Source organism: Cinclus cinclus, chromosome 3 (assembly GCF_963662255.1).
Source record: "Cinclus cinclus chromosome 3, bCinCin1.1, whole genome shotgun sequence".
NCBI lineage: Eukaryota > Metazoa > Chordata > Aves > Passeriformes > Cinclidae > Cinclus > Cinclus cinclus.
Genome location: NC_085048.1, coordinates 87,082,339 through 87,109,666, shown reverse-complemented (window position 1 = coordinate 87,109,666; position 27,328 = coordinate 87,082,339). Strand labels below are relative to the sequence as shown.

Sequence of the window (27,328 nt, the reverse complement as noted above, 5' to 3'; positions counted from 1 at the left end):
GCATTACCTTAATCATAACTACAAAATCAGAATCTAGTTTTATTTTCAGCACAGTATTCCTGCCATTGAAAAACATGGTCTGAATTTTATAGATGAACCCAGGTTATTTTCATGTTACATCTAAGTTATGTATGTCTTTTTTAGTGTATCCAAGGATGTAATGCTTGTGACTGCATTTATTTATTTATTTATCTGAACACTAACACAGCCCAGTAATGCTGGTGTCAATGCCCTTGCTGTAACCACTGTACCACTCACAGTCTAGACAATTAAAGTCGACAGCAGACAACTACAAATTGCAGAAGTAATTGATCACATTTCCAAGTAAAATTTTAAAGCCATCAGTCAGGATGTTAAAATAGGTATCAGTATGTCTTACACAAAATCCAAATTTAACTGTGTCAAGACTCACTGATTCTGCAGTTTCAGTGTCAGAGATTTATTACTTAATAATCTATTAAATATATTTATTCATTATTATTCAGAGAAGAATAATGCCTTATGTAACAACTTCTCTCTATATATATATTTTAGTCAACTTCTTGCATTATACATTTTCTTATAGTAGCCTTGTAACACAAAATGGCTGAAAAGTTGTCTTCTAATGGCATTGCTCTGCTCCAATCTTCCATTAAAAACATTCTTGCTATAGCTTCTTTGGCACCTGATAACAGTATTTTTAAGAATAAGTTACTTACATTGTATGGCAAATGTCGAAAAAGGCTATGGCTATGATGTGTACAGCACAAAAAAGAAGGATGCATTTTTCAGCTGCTATTGACAATGTCATTTTATGAACCAATTTTTTATAGAGTTGCACTAACACAAAGACTGGAAGGCTAAAGAGAACAAAACTAATTATTGTGTTTTAATTATCTACTATTCAATCCATTCTGCTTGTATAGGAAAGTAGAATTTATGCTGTAGCCAAATCTGGTTTAAGGATGTCTGAAGCTTTAACCATGGAATCTCTTAATAAAAGTAAGTGGTTTAGTTATTCATTGTCCGATCAACAAAAGTTCTCTTCTTATGGTGATTTGTGAGCGAGGACCTTTAAAATAATTTTCAACAGATTTAGTTATCAGCTATTTAAAACCTAGAAGATCATTGGTTATCTTGCCATTGTCTTCTGCTACCTTACATCTTGACTTTGGGCTGTATTTGTACTTTGTTCACTCCAGTTTACTTTGCAGGTCACTACTTTGAAGAGTTTATATCAGGTACAAATTTTAAAAGGGCTAGTGTTCATGACTGCAGTTTTATTTATGTTTTTAAAAGCATTGTAAATTTTAAAAAAAGCTATAAATCTCACTTCCAAAGCAGTTCAGGAGTTAGTTTGCTTTTTATATCACTTACACAAGACAAAAAATATTAAATTTAAATTTTATTAATTGGGGGGTGAATTAGGAAGGCAATTTATAAAATATGTTGCTTTTTTAGGTGCTGTTTCACTAACTTCATGCTCCATATCTGGATTATATACTTCTCTGATATATAAGAATATGACCACTCCTGTCTACACCACTTTGAAAGGGGTAACTGTATTACTGTTCAAAGAAAATTTTTAAATACCATTAGGCTACACATCCAAGAACTTGCTATTTCACATTTGATACTACCATGCCCCAAATATGTTGTAAGTTGATATACAGAGATCAAAGACCCCCAGAAGTAATAGAGATGTCAAATAGCTGGGGAAAAAATACTGCCTATAAAATGCTACTGGCCTAGGTCAGTTCTTCTTAGGTTCCTTGCTGATTTTTTCCAAAGGCTTGTTAATTATTAAGCAGAACCACATGGTGTTCAATGTCATAATTAAAAGTGTGTGTATGTGTAGAAATGGCTTTGTGTCAGTGCCAAAGCTGTTTCTAGTCACACAGCCAGCAGACAGTCATCACAGCATTGTTTGTTTCCTGGCAGACTTTTGTGATTTGGAAAGACCCATGCCTTGAGCTCAGAAACCTCAGGTTTCTGTTTTAGAGTATGGGTGTGGTTGAGTACGCAGAGGGCAGAGGGAATTCAGTTTCATGTTAATATTTGGTACCAAAACTCACAGCCCAGGCAAGAATAGCTTTGAGTATTACAAAGCCAGCAGAGCCCTACCACAGTAATCAGTAATGACTGATTACCCTTTACACAAGGTATCAAAGGATGTTGTGTTCATTTCTGCAGAAAGCAACTCAAATAAGCAACAGCCCATTTCTAGATGAGTCGTCAGGATCTGAGGAAGAAGACAGCTCTCAGTCTGGCTCCAGGACTTCTGAGTCTGATTCTCGAAGCAGAAGTGGTCCAGAGAGTCCTCGGGCTATGAAACGAGGTAGGCAAAACCATCTGGGAACTTTGGCAAACTAGGCAGTTTACATGATTTTCTTAGGAATTGTTTTCTTCCTTAAACAGTGTGAACATCTAAAATCTAGGCTCTCAAAAGTGCAGATCTATTATGCAGTCAAGAGAAAGGACTGCTATAGATGGCTTTCTTTTTATTGCTGTTATTATAGATACCTTTTTAAGGCATTAATATTCTAGCTGGCTGCTTCCATGGGGGAAAAGTGACTTGTACATTTAAAGCAAGAAACACTATACTCTTGTCATGCCAAGGACTTCCTGTGACTTTTAACTGTAGAAAAATAAAATATGACATCGAACAAGAAATCGACATCAGAAACAAAACACACATATATTCAAGTTTATAAAACAATTTCATGTGATCGGAAAGCAGGTGGGAAAGTTCCCTCAATAAATTATTTGGTTCTGTCACCTCACACAGTAAAAGACTTCTTTCATTTCTACAGTGATTGTCTTAAGGTCTTGTGCAAAGAATTAGTTAGAACACTTGAATCTGGTAATGTCTTGTGTTTTGTGGAAGACAAATCTCACTGTTCTAGGTGACTTTGTTTTCCATCTGCAAAATGGAAATTATATGCTTCTTAATATTGGAAGATACACTCCTTCCTTATTAGGTGACATTATCAGTGTTACATCTCTGTCAGTATTTTATCACTGTGCAAACCAAGGGAGACCAAGATCCCAGTGAGGCCAGGTGTTAAGATCCCTCATTATATATTGCTTTAGAAATGCAAAAAAACCCACATTATTTTCTCAATTATATGTGTAAAAATCCCAGTTAGCAGGAAATCCACTCAGTGACCCGGGAGCAGGTTGACAGAGCCACTGGTCCCACTTGGTGTTTTCCAGCGGCAGCCACACTCCTGTTTCCAGTGATGTAGTTTTGCCACATTAGTGTGAAAAGGACCCACAGATCCTGCTTCCCAGCAGCTCCATCCTGCTGAGCAAAAACCAGTGCCATGGCTGCAGACATATCTCATGTTACAGGCTTACACAACAGGAAAGCTAAAGAGAGGAGAGGAGAGGAGAGGAGAGGAGAGGAGAGGAGAGGAGAGGAGAGGAGAGGAGAGGAGAGGAGAGGAGAGGAGAGGAGAGGAGAGGAGAGGAGAGGAGAGGAGAGGAGAGGAGAGGAGAGGAGAGGAGAGGAGAGGAGAGGAGAGGAGAGGAGAGGAGAGGAGAGGAGAGGAGAGGAGAGGAGAGGAGAGGAGAGGAGAGGAGAGGAGAGGAGAGGAGAGGAGAGGAGAGGAGAGGAGAGGAGAGGAGAGGAGAGACCATTCTGAAAGTCTTGGTGGCTTACCAAAGCAATAAATGAGAAAAGCCTTTTTTAAGAATAAAATTGGCAAATGAGTTGGGAAATTATTGAAAAAAAGGATAAAAGGCCTTTTCAGTTCAGTTTTGGAGAGTATAACACTGCAGAGTGGAACACTATTCCTTACAAAAGAACACGTTTACATGCATGGAAATATTTCTATAAATGAATGAGGGAGGAGTTTGAATTTTTATTACTGATTGACTAGAATTGAAAGCAGGGTGCATTTTTTTTAAGGATTAAAGCTAATAAACTCTAAAACCCCCTGAAATATGAAAATCAAACTTTCAGAAAACCAGTATACAAATTCATACTGATTGCAAAACATAGACACCCACGGCTTCAACACAAAGCAGATGTTGAGTATGACTTCTTAGTAGACAGGCAGTTGTCTGAGAAATCCGGATGCTACAGTGAGTGAGAGAAAGTGCAGGGGAAAGGTCACTTAGTTTAATTAAAGATCCTGAGGGTTTTTTTCTTGAGAATGAGTATGATTCATGGAATTAACTCCCTCCTTAAAGAAGCTGTGATAATGTAACAGAAGATGATAATATACAGAAGACATTGTTTTATTGTTTCATTTACAAGGGATTTAACTGTTTAATTATGAATAAAATGAGAATTAACACCATGCTTACAGTTTAGTGTGCTGATATTTTTTAAAAAATCCTTGGTTTCTGATGGATTTACATTGATACTTAAGTTTGCCTGCAGATTCTAGTCAGGTGTTCTTTCTGCATGGCTATTCTGATCTCAGTTGTTTCTAATGTAATAATAAAAAAAAATACAAATAACTCTCTTTCTTCTTTTACCATAGGTGCATCTCTGTCTTCTGTCACCTCTGAAAGTGACTATGCTATTCCTCCAGATGCATATTCAGTAGATACAGACTATTCAGAGCCAGAGCAGAAACTTCCTAAGACCTCGTCCTCATCTAGTGATAATGGAAAAAATGTGAGTACTGAAGTTCTGTGAAGAAGTGCACCTGAGGTACTGTGTGTATATTTATATTCAAAGACTGCTACCAAACGTTTTCATTCAGTCTTGCTGACTTACAGACTGCCTTATGAGTACAAACAGCAAAATATACCAACAATATTAGCCATGCAGTTAGTGAAGGAAAGTGGAAGATAATTCTAAGCTTTCCTATATAATGAAGGAATAAAAGGTTGACAACTCTCAACAATTCAAAATACTTGAGATTTCCTTTCTTGGAACCAGGTCTGGTATCAGATTGCATATGGAATATGCAAAACAGTTTAAAATTATTATTTGAATACTCAGGTAAATAGAAGGGCATTCCAAGAAGGAGTTGAAGTCATCAGTGGAAATCTATGTGCAGAAGTAAGTTTCTATCCTTTCCTCATACAGGGAAAATATAGGCGAAATCCTAGGTAGAGTAATGTGTGAAGATAGGCCAAAGAAACCAAACCATTATGTTGTATTGGTCAGCCTCCAGGAGCTTTTTAATGGCTTGTGTTAGTAGTCAGTGTCTTAACATAGAAGTGGATTGACTACCTGCTGATGGAGATCATTTTAAGCTTTCTTCACAGAGAAAAACTGTGACTCTATTCTGCAGACGTACACACTACAGGTTTGTCTGTGAGGAGCTCAGAATTACAGTGCTTTGTATCTGGTTTTCAGGTTAGGACCTGGACTTGGAGAAAAAAAAAATTCTATTAATCTTGTTCCTTGTTTAATATAAACAACTAGAAAGTAAAATCAGAAATCATCATATTCTTCATTCTTTTGTATAGTTCAGGGCACTTTCTTTCATGTACTATAACAGTAAGTAGGGATATTCACTAGTCATCCCATGTGCATGACATTTGTCTTAATTGATGCTTGTAAAAATTTGGTCCTTGGATTAAAAGTCTCATCAAATACTGTAATTATTATTTAGCATGCTTCTAAGTCGTTAATATATCTCTGTGTGTGTATTTATACATATTTCTGAGGAGCAGAGGTATATATGTGTATCTAACCACTTTTTATCTAACTTTTACACAACCAGGAACCTTTGGAAAAATCTGGATATCTGTTAAAAATGGGTGGTAAAGTAAAGACCTGGAAACGACGGTGGTTTGTGCTTAAAGGAGGTGAATTGCTATATTACAAATCTCCAGTGAGTACATGTAATTTACCTGTTGTTTTGTATTAGATTTTTTACTGATAATCTAAGGCTGCTAGAAGGGGGAAAAATGCACTTCTGGTTTCTGAGCTGTTAAGAGAGTGATTCAGTACTCACTTCCTCAAGAGATGTACAAGGTACACAATGTCTAACTAGAAAGTAGTTATCACGATTAATGTTTCAATTTGTCCTACATTAATTTATTGCTGTTTATTGTAGATTTAAAATACTCTTTTTCCATTCTTTCCATACCAGAGTGATGTTATTCGAAAGCCTCAAGGTCAAATTGAGCTAAATGCATCCAGCCACATTGAAAGGGGTGATGGAAAACAAACAATTCAGGTGCCTGCTTTTCTCCTCTATTGCTGTTTCAGCATTCCCTCCATTCCCAAAGCAAACTCCTTGTTCCAGTGCCTGTTGCACTGGAAGTCCAGGTGTGGACTTGGAATTAAAGAATCAGTGTCTTTCACTTGAAACCAAAGAATTGTTTCAGTGACAGAAAATACAAAAAGGCCTACATGAAATCTTATTTGTATTGCCACAAAGGTTAGATTATCACATATGGGATAGAAATAAAGAGCACGGTCATGGGGTCAGTCATTGGGGTAGAGAGAATTCATTTGTCTGAAAGGAAAATTGAGTTTTCTCAATGCTGGAACTTTTCCAGATAAAGATTTAGAAAGTCTCTCTGCTCTGTCTGGTCATGGAATGTTTCATTATTAAAAAGTCCTTCAGAGAAGATAAATTCCCAGAAATTATGAAGCTACATTGGGTGGTGTATGTTACGAATCCCACACTGTGGGGTCAAATATGTCAAGTTTTTGAAGCTCGAGACTCTTTGTTACTACACAGCTGACCACAGAGAAACGAACATACTACCTGACTGCAGATTCCCCCAATATCTTAGAGGAGTGGATCAAAGTACTGCAGAATGTTCTTAAAATACAGGCTGCCAGCCCACTCTTTGTACAGTCTGAAATCAAGCCAACCATGAAAGGATTACTTACAAAGGTAGGACAACAGTTCTTCCCCCAGTCTGCTTTATTCCAACATTGTTTAGGCCAACATTGGCCTTACTGTGCTTTAGATGTGCACCTTATTTAATGCTCTGATTCTTATGCCCTTAAAAGAGTTACGCAGTTTTAATTTTATGTCTAGTAATGTGGATAGGAATTTGAATCGAGATGTGCATTCCCAATATCGCCAAAGTTCAGAGATTGTTAAAATAGTCAGCATTTCTCTATCTGTGATTATTACTAATGTTCTGTAATTACAGGTGAAACATGGATATTCCAAAAGGGTTTGGTGTACCCTAGTTGGAAAAATTCTGTATTATTTCCGTAATCAAGAAGACAAGGTAGGTCCCTTTCTTGTTTATTCAGAGAATGTAGACTTTAAACAGTAACCTACAGCTTTATTAAGGTACAGTTGGTCTTTGTATTATACACAGATTGTCAGTTTGGAAGATTCTAACAGCCAGCTATCCAGGCCACATCCTTTCTCACCCTGTCTCTTTCTACACGACAGGATACATATTATGCATGTTAACACTAGCTGAAGAGAAACACTGGTTTGCCTGGAGTTCAGGTGACCCTTTCTGACAGGCATCAGAAAGGAACCAGCTGTCATCTGTAGTTTTTATGTCTCTTGCAGTGGGCAGTGACTACAAGTTTCAAGAATTTTAAATGTTCTTTCTGTCCCTCAGTTGACTTCCAAATCCTGTTCTTTGGTATGTCGCTGTACATCCATTGTTCTGCAAGAGCTAGGACACTTCCTAGACATGATTGTCACCTATTCCTTTTGTTCTCAAGGCATTGCATTTTGTCATCAAGAAACATCTTTTTCATGGAGGCAGGTCAGAAACAGGATTTTGAACACTCCACTGAGCCATTATTAAAAAATCAACAGAAATTCTCATATTTGTACTTCTGTTTTAAGAAGATAATCACACTGGAGCCACTAATTCAAAGTTTTTGTTTAGAGCCAGTTATTCCCTTTGTCATCCCTCCCTTTTATAGCCATTTTAAATCTCAATGAAAACCCATTTCTACACCTATATGAATAAGATAGCAGTAACCATCCATTGAAACATTTTATTTTATTTACTCTTTAATAGGTTTGGGAATCAACTGGCTAGAGTATTAATCTCAAGCTCATCATACAGACACAAAATTAATTGACAGTTTCTCCTAGGGAAAAATCTCTGTTTAACATATCTGAATTTATACATATTTACCACCGAAGATTCTGGCATTTGAACATGCTCTGTAGTTAAGAATTTTGCTGGAATCTTGGGAATATTTCCCTCACATCTGGAAGAAGTTTAGCTGCCCTTTTAAAGTAAAATTGAAACTAATTTGCTAACTTGGAACAGAATAAGAATTCAGTTTTTGTAAGCAGAATATGTATGAAAAGTTTTCCAAAGCTACTTTATTTCTAATGTTGCACAATACACTAATTAAAATCATGTTTTCTGTAGCTGACTGTGTCAGTGAAGAAATAAATTACACAATCTGCAGTGGCTAATACAATAATTGAGTCCATTTAATTGACCTCCTTTCAAAATGGAATTCAAACTAAAAAGTCAGCCAATTGTGTTTGAGTTAAACTTGGTGAATAAATCCATCTTGACTACTTACATGTGAAACAACATCTTTTGATTCTCAGAATCCTATCTTACTTGAAAAGTTGAATGCTTCAGAAGCACTACAGAAAATACAAATCACCATATCCTTTTTTAATCCCTACCAGTGGTGCTGGAGAAAATGAGGGAGTTTTGTGTAGAGTAGCTCTCTCAGTCCTGTCACCCTGTTGTGAAAAGATTTCATGCTGTATTTATGTTTGTTGAGGCTTCCTGTTGATAAGGGCTATGAAATAATTACTTCTGTGAAAATTTCCTCTTGAATGGCTTTTTTAGATAAAATATTTCCTGCTAAATTATGCTAACTACATAAACATCTCAACACTGTGATCTCTCAGACTAAAGAAAGAAACCAGCTAGAAGGTCTTGCACACAAAAAAATTAACTTTTGAATTTAGAGTATGAAAAAATAAGATACATCAACAATACACTCCTGTCCTCTACAATAACAAGATCATAAAGTTCTAGGCTTGACACAGGAAACTTTTGCTTGGAACCAAGTTTGGGAACTCTGAAGAATGACTTCTCTCACCCTAGCACACATATATTGTGTTGGCTATATATTGAGGCAGACCTGGAAACTAATTTTTGAAAACCTCATTTTCAGACTTTGGCACATATCATTCTCATTTTGCTCTCTGCAACATCTGGCTTATCTGACATTCCTTGACAGGACCAAAAATGAGTAAATACAAATGGGTTTGGATGGTAGTTCATGTTTTAATTTCTATTTGCAGAAAAAGTATTGTGTATAATAATAAATCTAATAATATATAATACAAAATCCGTGTGCACTGAAATAAACGTTACCCCTCTCACCAATTTTGATATTTACTTTTAGTTTCCTCTTGGTCAAATCAAGCTTTTTGAGGCAAAGGTTGAAGAAGTTGATAGATCCTGTGATTCAGATGAAGATTATGAAGCCAGTGGTCGCAGTTTGTTATCAACCCATTACACTGTTGTTATCCACCCCAAAGACCAAGGACCCACTTATCTTCTTATAGGATCCAAACACGAGAAGGTAATGAACATTTTTTTGTTGCTGTTGTTGTTTTTTATTTGTTTTTGTTTTTTGGGGTTTTTTTTGTTGTTTTTTTAGTTTCAGTAGCATATCTTTGAGTATGGTGCTGTGATATGAATATTTCTTGAGAAGGACAAGGACTACAAGTCACCTGGCTTGTGTTTGGATATAATAAGGAGAAGGTTCTGCTTTATTAACATCGATCAGAGTTTGCAAATCAGTGTAGGTAATCCTTGTTAAAATAGATAAAAATATGCAGGGTTGTCTACATAAGTAGATGGTGCAGAACATCTTATATGCTGTAATGAGAATTTTGCTCACATACAGTAACTTGTAGACAGAGCTGTAGCTGAGAGGTTACAGGGTACTGGTATCCATTTTTACTGACAAGACTAACATAGCATGGACTTGCCCTACTTTAGTAAAGGAGCAATGAGAGGTGGGGTTAAAACCATTTTTATTATTGTTGCTTCAATGTTCTCAAGTAATCTTGTAGGGCTCGTTTTGCTTTCTGGCCTTATCCCCAGGTCAGCAGGATCTGGCAGCGATAAAAAATGACTAATGTAACCTTTTGGAAGAGGAAAGGAAGAATGCCCTGATAATTAGATATGATTTCTGAGGGTAAAAACTTCTGAAGAGAGCCCTGTCCAATCTTACTCAATATTTGTAACATAGAGAACATGAATGCATGTTTGCTCAACCAAAGGCAAACTCCTTTGGGCTTCAGAAGGACTGCATGGTAGGGTTTCAAGCTGAGAGCAAAATCCTGATGAAGCAGCTCCTTTCAGCATGGAATGGGTGAACTGCTATGTTTTTCTGCTTTAGGACACGTGGCTTTATCACCTGACAGTTGCAGCTGGAAGCACCAGTGTAAATGTTGGATCTGAGTTTGAACAACTTCTTTGCAAACTACTGAATGTGGAAGGTGATGCCAGTAAGTTTATTTTCATTTCAACATACTGATCTTCCGATGCTTATTTAGTAAATGTACAAATGAACTGAATTAATTGCAAAATGTATATATTTTATCTGTTTAGCTTCTCAAATTTGGAGACATCCTACCCTTTGCCATAGCAAAGAAGGAATTACTTCTCCTCTTACAACACTGCCATCAGAAGCCTTGCAAACTGAAGCAATTAAATTATTTAAGGTAAAACCATAACAGATGCCCTTTTTTTAACTGATTGTTTTAACTCTTAGCTAAAGAATGGCTGTTAGCTCGCTTACTAGAAATAGTCAACAGATAAGAAAAAAGAGAATTTTTTTATCTTTAGTGGAGGTAACTAATGGACAGCAGCAAAATGTGTCCATATTACCTCAGTAAAGGCTATCATTTCCAATATAAAAATGGCCTTTAGTTGTGAGGGAGCAGTTTAGGCTTCAGCTTTTGGTGTTCCTACTTACTTCATAAGTTTCTGATAAAGTGCAAATGACTAGAAAAATCCATGGCCACCATGAGTGATAATAATTTTAACTTGAAGTTCATAGTTCCAAAGAATCTAATAGCATGGACAGATCTCTGCATTCAGAAAACTGTATCTGAAACCCTATTTTTTCAGTTAGATCCAGGAAAAGAATGATAGGCTAAAAAGTTTTGTTGTAGATCCATTTAAATCATCAGGGAGATATTTTAAAAATCAGAAGGAAAAGTAAATTTTAAGTTTAGGCAAGTCGTGGATTATTTAAAACTGAGATAGAAAGCCGGGATTGTACTGCTCTTTTTAATAAAAAGAAAATATTTTCATATGAAGTAGCTATTCTTAAAAGACCGATTATTCAGTAATATAAATAGAGAAAATATTCCAGAGCAAAATTATTAGAAGTATTTCACAAGAGTTCTTTGAGTTCACTTTAAAGAGTCTCATAGATCTTTAAAAATACACCTATATATATAAATGTCTCAGTGTATAGTAAAAATGCTATATGATTAGGAGACACATAGTGGTTCATAAACACTGAGCCACAGTTAGGTTCTTGAGAAATTTTGTCTGCATTACAGCTTTCCCAGTTGAATGCCAGGTAGGTAGTTGATGCTTATGAGAGGGAGTATGCTGCAATGCCATTAACCTGCTTCCAGGGTACAAAGTCTATTTCAGAGACAAAATAAGATTTTGCTGTTCCTTTGTACGTTGTGAAATAAATTACAAATTGGAAGGCATGGAGGTTGGATAAATTAACTTTCTCCACACAACTTACAAAAGTCTAAAGAAAGAATTCCCTGAAGCATCATCTGGAGAATTTTGACGTTATGGTTCAGATCTAGAGAAGAGTTAAAGACAAACACTGTATGTTTAGGCATGCCCACTTTTAGGCAAACTTTCTGTCTTTTTTTCTCTGGAATGTTTGAAGCACTTCAAAGAAGTACATCCATCTTACTTTCTGCAATCCTGCAGCATGAAAATGTACAAGGAAATCTATTCATTTGATTAAAACAAATTTACATCTACTTGGAAATCACTTTTCAGACCTAATTCAAATCAGACACTTGCCTAAAGTAAATAAATAAGAGATTACTTGTATGACCTTTGAAACCTTGTATAAATCGGCTAAGAAGTCAGGTAGGGAATTTATTTAGAAACAGATCAAGTCATGTTTCAGTTACCCCATTTATGATAAAAATAGACTAGAAATAGATTTGGCTTCCTTCCAGTTGTTGTATTTTTGCTTATATCTCTTCAAAATTCAACTGTTGTATACAGTAAATGCAACGAGTGATACATGTGCTTTCTTCTAACACAGTACAAGTGCTTAATGGCTGGCTTTCCTGAGACAGTACTGGGTATAGGAAAGGTCATACTTAACCTACAGTAAAAGCACCATGGAAAGCCAAGATGTAAATCAATGGCTCTGAGTTATGTTTTTTTTATCTGTGTATATGCTGCCATGTTGTGCTCACAACTTGCAGAAGCATTTTGTCTGGCACTGAGAGCTGTAGACATTGAATTTCCAAGTCCTGTAGAGGAGTGAGTTGTGTTCACCATGTCCTTAAACTTGCCTACCACCAAAGTTGTTCCAACTCCTGTTACAGTTCACTCCATTAGTTACAGAGTGAAAAGCATGGGTTGTAGGAGGTGTTTTATCTCAAGTCTCTCTGTATAGATTTTCATCCATTCTGGCCCTTGTTACCCCATTTTGCAGAACCAGCAGGGTTTCCTAATCTACTGGTAACCTTACTAACTGTGATTTCAATTGAAGTACACTTTTGATATACAGAACATCTTAAAGATTTGTTGAAGCTCCCCTGTATGTGAACTCACTTGCTTATTATTTTACATCTAGACCTGCCAGTTGTTTATAAATGCTGCAGTTGACTCTCCTGCCATTGATTACCATGTGTCTTTGGCCCAAAGTGCTTTGCAGATCTGCCTCACGCATCCTGAACTTCAAAATGAGATCTGTTGCCAACTTATTAAACAGACCAGACGTCGACATCCACAACACCAGGCAGGACCAATACAGGTAACCCAATATTTAATTTAATAGCACTAATTTTGGCAGCAATGAAGGAACTACACAGAGTGTTTAGGATGGTAAAGAGGCTCTGCTCTTCTGCAGCATCTGCTGAGTTAAGGTCTAATTCACTGCTGCTGTATTTTCCTGAAACAAAGCTAATGGTATCCTCCAACAAAGTACGTGATGGAGAGATAGAGTGAGATAGAGAGTGATAGAGAGCATGGTGCCCATGCTGTTTTTAAAAGGTGGACATAAAATGGGCTGTCTTCAAGTATTAAGTAAGAATGTATGAAACCTAATTCTTCTTTTACTGCTTCTTTCCTAAGAGAGGTGCTGCCTCAGGAAGCTTGGTGGGCTAAACCACATGACAAATGACTCAACAGCATGGGTGTGAAGTAAAGCTGTGATGCCATGTAGTGGAATCTCAGATAAGGCTCAGGACTTCTGATAGATATCCCCTCTGTGTGCCATGCTGTTCTGCATTCACCCTGCATGCTACATTTTTAATACATACTTGGAATTCTTCCCTTTGTCCACTGCCAGCTATTCACTGCTATCCAGATACAAAATGAACTGGAATTGAAAGGAAAGCAAATACTTGGAGGTTATAAAATTATAAAATTAACAGAACTGGGACATTACACTTACGATGGAGCAATACCTACAGAAACAGGAGACAGATCAGAAAATTAGGAAGTTACCATATCAAGGCTTCTGTTACAGACATGTTTTTTTCTTGCCAGAGAAAGTAAAACCTGACCAGCAGCCATGCCTATTACCTAGAAAAAGCCTGTATCTAGATGGCTGGTGTGTGGAGAGGCACTGGAATAGATTGCCCAAAGAAGCCATGAGTGCTGCATCCCTGGAAGTTTTCAAGGCCAGGTTGAATTGAGCTTGGGGCAGCCTGGTCTAGTGTAAGGTGTCCCTGCCCATGTAGGGGGTTGGAACTAGATGATCTTTAAGGTTCCTTCCGTTCTATGATTCAATGTGTGCATTGCTGAAACATTCACAAAGCTTTTGTAACAGACATGGTACATTAATGTCAGTTAGGACACACTGAAGCTACATATAGCTGATGGAACTTACTATAACCCTTCTTTGGTACTCTCCTTACCATTGGCAAGGCCTTCCCTCTGATGCAGATAAATAATTTGTTATTACACTAATCCCCTGAATTAATTTTTAAGAGTTAATACATGCAGTAAAATGTTTTCAGCCTTACACTAAGTTTTTTAAATCCTTAATTCCTGTTGTAGTCTCCTACCCTTGCTTCTGCTGCAGTGTATACCTTCAACAGAGCCTATGCTATCCTCCATCAAAGTATAGATATTTAATGAAAGGGACTATCTGTGCCAGTGCTGTCAAATTTCTGTTTAATACCAGGCAAGTCAGATAAGTTCAGATAGAGAAACACTATTTTTTAAATCTCAGGGTGAAGCATTGATATATTGATAGTGAGAAAAGTAGTTGCAACATTAATAAGTGTGTATCAGTGTACATGAGAGCACTCTGTATTAAGTGAAACCAATGGATACATACTGAGCAACAATATACCAAAATACTGAATAATTGTTTTTTTCAATAATTACTGACAATTCAGTAGGAGAAAAAATGTCTTAATGTTGCTTCATAATATGTGTAAGAGGGGAGCTGAATTAAAATTGCACAGGCTTCTTCTCATTTCATACTGCTTGGCCTTGCAGCTTTAGTATTTATTTTCCTTTAACTGTTTTTTATACAAACTCAGCTTCTTTCCCATTTCCAGCCCCAAAAGAAAGTTGGTGCACACATGTGAACAGACAGAGAGTACTGGGCCTTTCAATGAGGTGATATGCTTATTTACTCAGCTTTTTCTCTGTGTTCTGTTTCTTTTTAATTCCTATTTCAGCAGTCTCAACTTGGCACAGTAAGCTGCACTGCAGGCCAGCAGCCACAGCAGGAAGTTTTATGTTGTAGGATGTTTTAAAACAGTGAATGTATTCCTTTTGTTCAGGGCTTGCAGCTCTTGGCCCTCTGCGTTGGACTCTTTCTGCCCCAGCACCCATTCCTTTGGCTTCTTAAACTTCACTTAAAGAAGAATGCAGATTCCAGGTGTGCCTGAATATTATTACCCAGCTAGTCAACTGGTCTTTCTGAAATACCTTGTTTTCAGTCTTTCCTGTAATATATCAGATCTTTTGATGTGTATTTTAAAATTAATTTGAGTAGAATTGCTACTAAAATACAGTACATGTGCATCACTTGGGAAAGTTATGTTTAAAAAAATAATAATATTTTGCAGTGCATACTCCGTTGCAAAATTGTGAAAACCAAAATATGGCAGTTACACAACACACCCTGAGCCATGTTCATCTTTGGCACAATTCTGCTGCTCTCAATAGACTTAATTCTCTTTCTAATTCTATGTGCAAAAAATGTTTTGGAAATCTCAGAGAGCAAAATCTGAGTGCTCCTCCCATCTAGCCTCCCCAGAAATATTCACTCACAGTTTACTACCCTTTCAACCAGTCCCCAGGAATTGCCTTACTTCTCTTTTTGCCACAGGACTGAATTTGGGAAATATGCTATATATTGCCAGCGCTGTGTAGAACGTACCCAGCAGAATGGAGACCGAGAAGCCAGACCTTCCAGAATGGAAATCCTTTCCACTCTCCTGAGAAATCCCTACCACCATTCCCTGCCCTTCAGTATTCCAGTTCATTTCATGAACGGCATATATCAGGTAATGTCATGCAGGCCACGAAATCTGAGCTTTCCCACACCCCTGCTGTCAGCATATACATGAAGCAGTACATCAAAAAGAGAACCGTAAGGTAAACGTGGCTCAGGTTTTGTCCTGTGCCAGTGCCAGCAATGGCAGGAACAAAGTACTTGTGATCTGATTTGATCAACCAGGAGTAAAGGTTCGGGGGAAAATCTTGAAGAGAAAAGAAAAAAGTAAAACCTTGTAAGACTGAGAACTGCCAAAACTCTTATTTAACCTGACCACCAGATGAATGAATTAGACTGAAGGAAAAGGAAAGGCATTAAATTCCACTTCCTTTCATCAGACATCTTGGAAGTTAAATATCTCTGTGAAGGCCTGGAAGCACAGCTGTAACTCCCATTATCAGCCCAGAAAGGTATAACCATATTTGTTACAAAACAAACATGGCTTCGTTCTTAACTCTGGGGATGTCATCAGTCAAAGCCTGTAGGAAACCAAATTCCATGGGCTTCAGTGCATGCTGCTTCACATCCTGGTTTGCGTTTCCAGTTGTGAGAGTTAGCTGAGAACAGTTCTAACAATTCATAGTATTCCTAGATAGAAAGCAACTTTCTATATGAAATCAAAGCTGTATCAAATAAATTTTTCATTTCAGGTCACAGAAGAATTCTGCATTTTTTCACCTCTAAGTTTCTTAATTGCTTACTGTTTGCCCAGTAAAACAGGAAAAAAACAACTTCCTTTAAATCATCATAAAGGATTTAAAAACTGAAGTTTGGAGAAGAAAATAAGTAACCGCTCATTAGTTATTTACTGCCCAAAATTAGTTCAAAGGGCTAAGAAAATTGTAATTAAATACATAAATTACCTCAGTGGGATTAGCAAGTAACCATTATAGTGGTATTAAAAACTCTTCTATTAATCTCTGGAGATTCAGCAGATTTTTATTTTAATACCAGCTACTGAGAAGTTCAAACAAAAGTTCATTATACATTTTGAAGACATTTTTTTACCAGAACATTTTCAACATGTCAAGTACAAGAAAACACCCTCAAATACAGATTTAAGTGAACATCAGCCACTGGTATCTATAAAGAAATGCTTCAATACCAGTTACAGCAGACATAAGTTCATATTTGGGAAAGTAAAATTAAGAAGGTTCTGAATATTACTGACCTGTGTAATAGTGACAAAGTAAAATTCATAAACTATTTCAGATCTCCCAGTGTAGATCTGCCACCTGATATCCTTCTGAAGTTGCACATGATGAAAAATGATTAATTGATCTCATTTGCTTCTCCACTATACTGGAAGGTGCAGGAAATTATAATCTTCATTTTTCCAGGGGTATTTGTCACAAAAAGCTCACATACAAGACTGTCATATAAATTCTGTAATGCAATTCCAAGTGTAGCAAGTGCAAGGAAACAAATTCCACTAAACTGACTTCCCATGTGGAAATCTTTTCCAGACCCTTTATGGCAAATTTTAACTTCCAGTGACAGTAATGGATGGAATGGGTCTTAGGGTCCCACTGTTATTCTAGAGGTACTGTATTTCAAAATCTTAGATTTAAGGGGGGAACAGGTATGAGTTCGATAGCAAAATGCATTCTGGTTGCTTTTTTAGGTTGTTGGGTTTGATGCCTCTACCACAGTAGAGGAATTTCTGAACACTCTGAACCAAGATACAGGGATGAGGAAACCAGCTCAGTCAGGATTTGCATTGTTTTCTGATGATCCCTCTGGCAAGGATACAGAGCACTGTCTTCAAGGAAACATCAAGGTAAACAAAAGCCTTTAATGAGTTGTGCATATAAAAAAACCAAAGTACTTTCATTTGACAGAGCTCTCTTCAGATGATGTAAAGGAAAGTATTTTTCAGGCTGAAAATTGTTTTTCTTAATGTGAAAGGAAAGATTTCTTTTTTTTAAAGATCACCTTTTCAGTTGCTGAAATTCATTAGGTGAACTATAGTTAAAAGCTTTCTCCAAGAGGCACATATTATTCAGAGAAGTAACAGCTGTGTTAAAAAACAAAAAAGTAAGCTGTTACAATTCTTTAAAACTAAAGAGCAATTAGAGTCAAACATGGATTTAGACATTTCAGTCAATATTTCTGATATAACTCCAGAAGATCACCATGTGAGGTTCAAGAAATCATTGATACTGGGGTGGAGATCCTGGGAAATTAAAAGAAGAAACTGTTCCTTCTCTAATACAAAACAGTTTTAGGGCTCAGTTTAAGAAATTCTCAATTTTTGGCTTGCCATTGTACAGAATTCTAAATTTTAGCTCCCTCTATTACTAGAATTAAATTATTAAATTCTTAGCAGTAAAGAGTGACAAGATGCAATATAATGGGTGCTTTAGTAAAATATCAGTAGATACTTACCAAGTATTTTAACAACTAATGAATCTTTTTTTTTTTTTTCCCCCAGCTTCTACCAAGTAACTTTTTTGCACCCTTTGGCCAGTGTTCAGAACTGCACTTTTGAGTTACAAGGTGTGGTACAACCTGGCCTTAGTGATAAACAAGTGGTGTCACCACAATCAGAAAAATTACCATACGGAAAGCAAATTTTACAAAATATGTACTTATTTGCTAGGTAACTGTAACTTTAGAAACAACTCATATTACTGCTTCCAGGGAGGCTCTTTTATGAGGGAGTGGTGTCATGAAGCCCAGCTGGGCTCCTAGGATCTCTGTTCCACCTCCTCCCCATCTGCCCACCTACCCACCTACACAGCTTTTTGTGAACCACTTTTGGTGTGTTTTATAACAAACTTCATGCCAACTTTATAGCACATACTAGGAAGGACCTGAAAAACTTGGGCATGCAGCAGAAAGAAAAGGCAGAGACCAAAGGCATTTGATTAATTATATAACAACTCACCCTGTATTACTACATATTCATTGGCAGCTGCTAAATCAAGTACCTGGCCTTTCCATCTTATGGCTTGTTTCCAAAGGCAGTGCGTGTGTTTCAGGATAAACAAAAACCAAAAATGTTAATTACTAAACACTTTGACTAAGAAATGCAAGTTGTACTTCAGTGAATTTAAAAATTAAAGCTGTGTATGTTTCTAATAGGTGACAGGTAGAAGACACTAAAATAAGTTGCCATTCCTTTCGAATAGGAAGACATGCCAAATCAGTTTTGTATTGCCTTCCTTCTAGATCTGTGACATTATTTCAAAATGGGAGCAAGCCTCTAAAGAACAACACCCTGGGAAATGTGAAGGCACAAGAACTGTCCGCCTTACTTACAAAAACAGGTTTGTTTAGGAAGCGTAATATCTCTTCCTTGTCCCAAGATTTGTTTTTCAGTTTCTGCAGTTTCTTCATCTGAGAAACACTGGCTGACTTGAAGCTTGCAACAAAAATAGTCAATGGGTGTAACTGGAGAATATTTTTTTAAATATAGTTATGTTTTTTTTAGTTCTTAAGAGGTGAGCAGGGCTCCAAAAACCCCAGTGAAGTCAGATGACTGACATTAAATATTTACCCACTGGTTCAAGTACAAGTGTTGCTCTGCTCATGTGTTTTGACACTGAAATAAATATGTCACATTCAGAGCAGATACTGCTAATCCTCAGGGCTAATGCATTTTTATATCTTGTTTATGTAATAACTTTCTGTCTTTTCTGTAGGCTTTATTTTTCAGTTCAAGTTCATGGGGAGACAGACAGAGAGAAGCTGCTGCTAGTGTATCAGACAAATGATCAAGTAGTCAATGGACTTTTCCCTGTAAACAAAGAATTAGCAATGGAATTGACAGCCCTTTTAGCTCAGGTAATCTTTATGCATGAATAACTCACACAGCAGCTTTTGAGGAGAAAATCTTAAACAAACTGATCCAGGATTGCTTGACACTCAGTTGACCTCCAGCTTTTACATATCAGTGTTCAGGAAACAGACTGGGCTGGAATCTTTGAGTAATGCAGTTCTGGACTGGAGTGAAAATGCTTTACAGCATTCACTGCTGCTGGCACCAGTGTGGCTAAAATGTGCTTTTTCCCTCTTATAAAGCAAGGCCCACTGGCATTAAATATCATATAATCATGTACCATTTCTTCATTCATTATTCCTTCCATGATTTCTGCAAGTTAATTTTCTGAAGTAACAGCTCTTCAAGGAAAGTCTAAGACATGGTATTGATGTTTTATTTTTTAAAAATTAAAACCTCAAGTGAAGGGTTTTGAGAAAGTTACTTGATGTCATTCAATAAATGCAAACTGATTAGTGTCAGCTGGATTTTCAGAAATCTAAGAGCAGAAGTAAAATTATGTCTGTAGAATTTGTATTTGATATTTAACTTCTTTCCATGGTAGATAGAAAATAAGAAAGAGAAAATCACCAGTGTGACCTTTTTATCAGTGAGAAGTATATATTACTTGACAAATTTGTTTTCTTTTATACTTGTTAAAACATATTAAAAAATAGTTCAAAATATCCAGCTAGAAAATTACTCTGGAGTAACAAAAAACTTTCTTCATTGACTTCTCCTTAGGTAGAGATTGGAGATTTTGAACGGCCTTTCTCAACTCCAGCAGGGCAAGTCACTTCCCAGTCCAAGTCCAACCAAACACTAAAGCAAGTTTTGGAGAGATTCTACCCTAAGAGATACAAGCAAGGTTGTTCAGAGGAACAGTTAAGGTGAGATGGGTTTTTTGATTCATATTCTCTAAAGATCTAGGAGTGAAACAAGGAAGTTTTAAATTGTCATTGGGAATAATGTACTGTTGGGCTATATTTGCCTAAACCTGTGTTTGAAGCCCATTTCCTCTGAATGTTTCTAATCTAAACAAAGGACCATCATTAATAACACATTCCAGCAAAAGCTGTAGCAGTTACTACACAGTGTTACCCAGGGGTTTTGAAATTCTTATTTTTCTTATTCAGCAAATCTAAACTAGGTCTGCCTGTGTACAGACTAATGAGTTACATGAGGACATGATCTGTTTGTTATTCTAGTGTGCAGTCTCTGGCAGCCAGTCAAATTGGCAATGTGTAACTTAGTGGACTTACTAGTAAAGTATCACTATTTAAAATTAAGAACCTGAAAGGCATTTTCATCAACAGTTAGTGACATGAAAATGATAGGAATCGTGTAACAAATTATCCAAAGTCAGTGATACAGCAGTTTTGAAGTCCAGTAAACATCACAGAAATGTTCTTCAGTACAGAAAATGTTCAGGTTGAGAAAATTTAAAGCTATTATAATATGCGCATAGTAACTATTACATACTCAGAAGACAGTGGGCCAGTCAAATCCCCCATGTTACTCAATTAACTTCAAAGAACAAATTATGAAAGTTCTCTGACTAGATGAACTCGTGGAGGAAAAGTGAAACACCTGTTGAACTGTTTAAGTAGTCTTACTCTACCAGCTGGCAGAGCTGGAGATCTGTGGCATGGGAAGAATCATGGGAAGAATCAGCACTGTGCCTGCCCTATCGCCTGAATGTTTTTTTGCTAAGGATGCAGTTTGACTTCATAACAGTAAGACCAAATCTACAAGTGCTGGATCTCCCTTTACTACACATTAGCCCTCCCTTGTCTTGGGCTACATCGAATAACCTTATGGCTGCTGGGTAAGTCATCCCTGCAGGTCAGTGTCCTAGAAAGGTATTCTGGGCTGAAATCTTTTTGAAAATTAGTTTCTCCAGAGTATTGAAACAACTCGCCAAGGAGCCACAAATGCACAAAAAGAGCCAGAAAAAAGCCCCAGTGTGAACACACTGTGCATCAGTAGCAGCCTTTTGCTGTGTCCCAGACACAGTAAAAGGGAGCAGTGCTAAGCCACAGGTAAAGATATGTGCTAAGCTGGATGGATTTTTGGAATGACAGTTGACATAGCTGTTGAGTACTGATAAAGGTACATTGATTCTCTGTAGAGACAGGTTAAAAGCTGTCCCAGACTTTCTGCCTTTATGCTGCGACTGTTACATCAATTTTTAATCATAATATTTCAGAAATTAGAAGATACTTCATAATTTTCATATGCATCAAAACATTAAATTACGTTTTGGATTTATTTAATACTGTATCAGTGATAGTCCTTGTATTAACTGAAATTATCATTTTAAGAAATGGCTTCTTTTGTTGCTCATTAAAGTTGCTGTGGGCAAGCATTGGAATTCCCTTCAGTAAAATCCATCCTTCATTTCAACAGACAGCTTTGCCAGCGCCTGTCGACGAGATGGATGGCTCTCCGTGGGCACAGTGCCGCTGACTGCGTGCGCATTTATCTCACCGTGGCCAGGAAATGGCCTTTCTTTGGGGCTAAATTGTTTGCAGCAAAAGTGAGACATTTTAATGAGTTTGATTGGGGCTTCAATATAAATATAATTTGCAAAAATTAGTACATTTTTGTTGAAAATAACTGTGTATACATGAGCTGATTGAATCTCCTGTCAAATTACTTTCTAAGTCATACACTGGTGAAATATAATAATAGCCATAGCACTAAGTGTATCATAATAGTAACTTTCCAATACATTTACTGCTTGTTTTACATTATTAATCTGTATTTCCATTTCCTTATATCTTAGTTTTAGATAGCCTTTTAGGTTTAAACTCTTTTTACCTGATAACTAATAGAACATTGAAAAGGTATCATTAACTGACTGTGGAAGCTGAACCTTGCAGAAGCACTAAATGTGGTTAAGGGTATTTAGAGCATCCCTTCTATGCTGGCCTCTCTCAGTTTCTCTTAACTCTTTCTGTTAAACAGAGCTGCCACCTCATGCCTTCAGTTTTAATAGGTAAACTGTGTATGTGTGTGAATATATATATATATATATATATATATATATATAATTGCTTGTCAGCACTCTGTTCTTTGTGTATTTAGATATATGAGCTAGTGGGCAAACTGTAAGACACCTGACTACTTTATTAATGAGACTATATATTTTTTTGGACTAAGCACCACGGTAGGTTTCAAGTGTATTAGCTTGAGTTCAGTGTTCTCCCACTGGCCACCTACATGGCTTTGGGCAGGTATTTCAATTCCTTTTCTGAAATTTACACTGGGAGGGAACTGAAGTGAGAACTATGGATGGGGAGAAGTCTATTAATAGCTGAGAATTGACAATTATTCACATACTGCCTCATTTTGAAGTAGTAACTAAATAACATTTCTCTTTGCAGCCTCTAGGACCAGCCTCAGTTGACAAGTCCTTCATATGGTTTGCTGTCCATGAAGATGGCATAAGCATCCTGGATTACAGCTCCATGGTAAGTGAAATTGCTGTTTTAAATTTGGTCAAGATAGATTTTAGAACTAATAATATGGAGAGATTCACCACCATGCTATCTAAAAGATGGCATTAGCTTTCCATGCTAAGTTATCTAGTCCTTCTCTTAAAGCAAAAATTCATTCCTTTTAGAATGCTTTAATGTTATCATCATTACAGTAGCACTAATAATAGAAGTAAGTAATTAAATCTTTGCACAGAATTTATTTTTGTTTATCAGAGACAGGTTTTATATCATTTAATGAAATATCAATGTTTTAATCATTCAGATGTCAGGAAATCCATAGTTATTGTAATGTTATTACAATAACATTAATTTTCTTTTCCTGGAGACTTAATTTTCCAGTATTATTCATAATACATACACTCTGCGAAGAACAGTTACTTTAAAAGATTGTTATTTTCATTGTATTATTTTTGTTTAATAGTAGGTAATATAACCCAGTGTTATTTAATTATGTCATTTTAGGCTCAGATTTTTCTTTGATTTGCAATACAAGTTTTCACAGAAAACGACTCGTAATCAGTGTAAAATGCAATGCTTGAGAAGATCCCTGCTTTCATTTATATCCTCCAAAGAAAGAGAATGGCATGCTGCTATTAGCAAGTGCTAATATTGAATATCAGAAAATTAAAATCTCAGCTTTATAATTGTGCTGATATGGGCCTTTTCATTACATTTCTTTGCAGTTAAAGAAATAATAAAACAAAGAGCATAAGGAGAGCAAACAACAGCTCTCAGGGAATAAGCAAAATGTGCTTGCATCTGACTGCAGAGAGCTCTACAAACACTGCTCCTGGAGCTATGGCATTTCTGTAGGGCAATGCCAGGTTAAGTACTGGCAGGCCTTACTTGACATTCAAGGAATGCTCAGCTTCCAGGGAACATTGGGATTTTCTGTAGGAAGGATCAGGAGTATCAGAAATTATGCTGCCAGGGGTAGAGATAATACTGTTTCAAAACTGGGGCAAAAAGAGGTTTACTAAGGAAGGACACAAAGTCAGTTGTTGTAAAAATGTTATCTGGCGAATTTGAAATGCAAACATCGGCACCGAAATAATGTGAGGTGTAACAATAAATTAAACGGTGATCTTAATTTGAAGGCCGCTATTGTGGTGTTAAACCACAATACTGTGGTGTTAAACACTGAACAGTAAGAATCGAGGGATGAAAAGCTGAGAAGCCTTGAAGAGCATTTATGTTTCATCAGAGATGTGAAAAAAAAGAGAACAGAATTTAATTAGTGTGTTTGCAAAATCCATCACTGCACAAAAAGAATACCTGGAGTTAAATTCCTTCAGATGTCTCATACTCTGCCATTTAACTTATTTAGACACTGCTTCAATTTCAAATGGAATTAGTAAGATTAACTTCTCTCAAAGTCAGTCAAGATTTGGGTAAATGGAATTACACACTTGAGTTAAAATCTTCTTACATCTTTTATCTAATTAATTTGGAATAGAAACAGAGGTCAGACTTTGAGTTATCATCTATAATGAAAATTCCTCATCAGGAAGGTATAAATGAAGCTATGCCAAAATTCACAGTTAATTTCAAGATTCACAAGAGGCTACCTCCATTGAAAAATACATGTGTAATTATATTTTTTAAAGAATGATTTGTCATAATCTGTTTTTCCTGCATTGTCCTGCTTTAACAGCTTTGTGTTTTGTTCTGGGGGTTTCCTTTTTTCAGCGTCTGACAGTTACATACACATATAAGAGCCTGATGACTTTTGGAGGCTATCAAGATGATTTTATGCTGGTTGTCAACAATGCTCAGACAAAGGACAAATCAACTGAAAAACACCTTTTTGCCATGACAAAACCAAAGGTTGGTATATTACCTGAAAGTTTCCCACCATCTGCTTTTGTGCTCTCTAGTGGGTAATCCCTAACAGATGTGAAAGATGAAACACCTTTTTTAATCCCAGCCTGCTCAGATTACTGATTTTTGCCAGATGATTTTAGAGAGCAAATAATTAGTAATGTTAGGGCTAACTGTGAAAGTACTGATGTGTTCCTGTTCTTTTCATGTCCCTGTCTATACCATTCCACATTTTTCATAGAAGGAGAAAGAAGGCTGATAAGGACAGAAATTACAAGCAGTACTGTTTGCCTTATCAGCACCAGAGATGATTTTTCAAAAAATACTTTTGGGATCTACAGTGAAATTGTAGAACACAACATCTGAAAGATGAGCCACTTCTTAAAAATCCTAGGATAATTTTCCTTTCGGTTAACAAAAAACCAAAACAAAACAAAAAACCACAACAACTAAAAAAGTCCTGCTTTTTAAATCTAGATTCTCCCCTTCACTGGTAAGACTGACTATATTAAAAAAAAAAAAAAAACAAGACAACCCACAAAGGTTTTAAAGGTTTTGCTGTTAGTTTGAAAAAATTTATGAACTAATACAAAATTCCACATATAAATTTGGTTCAAAACATGATCCTTCATATAGATAAGCATAGTCAGATACACATGTTGAAGTTTTCCTCAGATTGTGCCCTTACAGCATCACAGAATGGTTTGGGTTGGAAAGGACCTTAAAATCACCTAGCTCTGACCCTCCTGCCCTGGGCACTGACACCTTCACACTAGACCAGGTTCCTCAGAGCCCCATCCAAGCTGGCCTTGAACACTTCCAGGGATGGGGCATGCACAGCTTCTCTGGGCAAGCTGTGCCGTGTCTCAGCAAGGTTCGTATGGGTCACAAAGACAAAGTATGATAAAAACCTCCCTGAAGTCTTTAATCCCTTCATCTACCCTGCATCTTGAATTCTCTGAGCACTAGATACTTTCTGGTAAAACTTCTCAGAGCATCATCTTTTGGACTTCAACATCTCTTTCAAAATTAAAGAAGTCGTCTCTGAATCATTTAAGTCTGTGGAAGACAAAGTATCTTTGATACATCCTGATGGGAATAACATTACATTATTTGCAGGGAGCAGTAAAAAAAGCTTTATTAGTTATCTCCTCTCCCCCCATCATTAATTTGTTAAAGTACAAGTAAGTACTCATCCAGTTGATGGTGATTGTCACTTGCTAAAAAGTTAGCTATTTTTTTCAGCAGTCAAAACACATCACTGTATTTTTCAAAGAGTTTTGTATGTTCCTGTTATAGATTCTTGAGATCACTCTACTGATTGCCAGCTACATTAACAACTTCCATCAGCTGAAAGGAGCTGCTCATCACCTCTCTGCTCCAGCATTACTGGCACCTCAAAGTGGACAGAAACTCAAGGAAATGGGGAGCCAGCCACTTCTTGCAATCAACAGACCAACTAAATGTCCCACTTTGTTATGAAAGGGTTATGTATCATAATCGTTGTTAGAGGGTTTGTACATGGACTGAAAACATTCTGATGTATAAGATGTAGAGCATAAGCAGCTCCATAAACAAAAAGGGAGGTGGACAGGTTTACATTCAGTTGCATATAACAGGAGTAGCCCTTTAATTAAAGCTCCGGCCTGAATTGGAAAGATGATGAGTCAGTTTAAGGGTTATGATTTGCTGGGGGTTGCTTGTGCCTACAGCTCAGAAAAAAATACATCTGTTTATAATGATGGAGAAAGGTGTCATTGGAAACAACTGCATAGATTTTATAGTTTCACAGATATATATACTCAGGGACCAAACTGTCTTCAACTCTTCATCTCTATTTTTCAAAATTAGACCAGTTGTATAACTTTCATTTTGAAAAGGAATTTTTGTTTAGAAAAGCAGTCAAATACAAAATACTTTCCACTTCCAGGACCATCCTTATTTGCAATACAAGTATCATGGGACTAAAAGGAACAAATTGTGTATAATTGTTTCTCCTTTGAAAAGAACCAAAGACATAAGCACATCATGTAACTATTACAAATTTAAAGAGTATTCTCATGATACACTCTAGCCTCTGTTATATAGCTGTTTTACTTGGCAAATCTTCAGCCTTGCTCTGTAAATTTCTAAATAAACCTTCTCTGCTCCAACCTTCTGAAAAAAATCTAAATTGGATAGGTACTGTATTTTGTACAGTTTTTTTAAACAAGACCCTGTACCTAATTTCTTCTTTAGTCCAGAATAATAATATAATACAGATGGCAAGAATTACTCAATTCAGAACACAAGAACAACACAAGAAAACAATTGAAATGTTGTGAGTAAACTTGGAAACCTAAAATCTGTGTACAATATGTATAATGTATATAAATTGAGTCAGAATAATGTTTATTTCTTGTTTTTAATTTGTATCTATACATTTCATATTATAATATTAATATAATGTTCTTGCACACTGAAGGCATGATGATGCATCTGCACTACTGGACCTAGGAGCACTTTCCACTTGCCTGTTTCAGGTGCAAGCCTCAGTGCTACATAGGTTAAATAACAAAAATTACAGCCATTGTTTTTCTTCCAGTCCTCTCTTTTTTTGTTCCAATGCAAATAAACCACTTCTGCGGG

The 27,328-nt window shown here is 36.6% G+C and overlaps 1 protein-coding gene across 2 annotated transcripts in view; it reads left to right on the top strand.

Annotated features, from left to right (window-relative positions):
- PLEKHH2 (pleckstrin homology, MyTH4 and FERM domain containing H2) overlaps positions 1–26,182 on the top strand; it is a 52,307-nt gene extending 26,125 nt beyond the window's left edge. For both annotated transcript variants that reach the window (XM_062489253.1, XM_062489254.1), the window contains exons 9-30: positions 906–981; positions 1,441–1,535; positions 2,173–2,317; positions 4,473–4,609; positions 5,670–5,780; positions 6,042–6,128; positions 6,639–6,797; positions 7,063–7,143; positions 9,269–9,448; positions 10,274–10,382; positions 10,486–10,598; positions 12,728–12,907; positions 14,895–14,992; positions 15,446–15,623; positions 17,238–17,393; positions 18,788–18,885; positions 19,261–19,402; positions 20,121–20,266; positions 21,786–21,915; positions 22,766–22,852; positions 24,569–24,706; positions 26,000–26,182. In XM_062489253.1, coding sequence (XP_062345237.1) covers positions 906–981; positions 1,441–1,535; positions 2,173–2,317; positions 4,473–4,609; positions 5,670–5,780; positions 6,042–6,128; positions 6,639–6,797; positions 7,063–7,143; positions 9,269–9,448; positions 10,274–10,382; positions 10,486–10,598; positions 12,728–12,907; positions 14,895–14,992; positions 15,446–15,623; positions 17,238–17,393; positions 18,788–18,885; positions 19,261–19,402; positions 20,121–20,266; positions 21,786–21,915; positions 22,766–22,852; positions 24,569–24,706; positions 26,000–26,182 — 2,829 coding nt within the window. The remainder of the gene's footprint in view (positions 1–905; positions 982–1,440; positions 1,536–2,172; positions 2,318–4,472; positions 4,610–5,669; positions 5,781–6,041; positions 6,129–6,638; positions 6,798–7,062; positions 7,144–9,268; positions 9,449–10,273; positions 10,383–10,485; positions 10,599–12,727; positions 12,908–14,894; positions 14,993–15,445; positions 15,624–17,237; positions 17,394–18,787; positions 18,886–19,260; positions 19,403–20,120; positions 20,267–21,785; positions 21,916–22,765; positions 22,853–24,568; positions 24,707–25,999) is intronic.
- Positions 26,183–27,328: the final 1,146 nt, after the last annotated feature.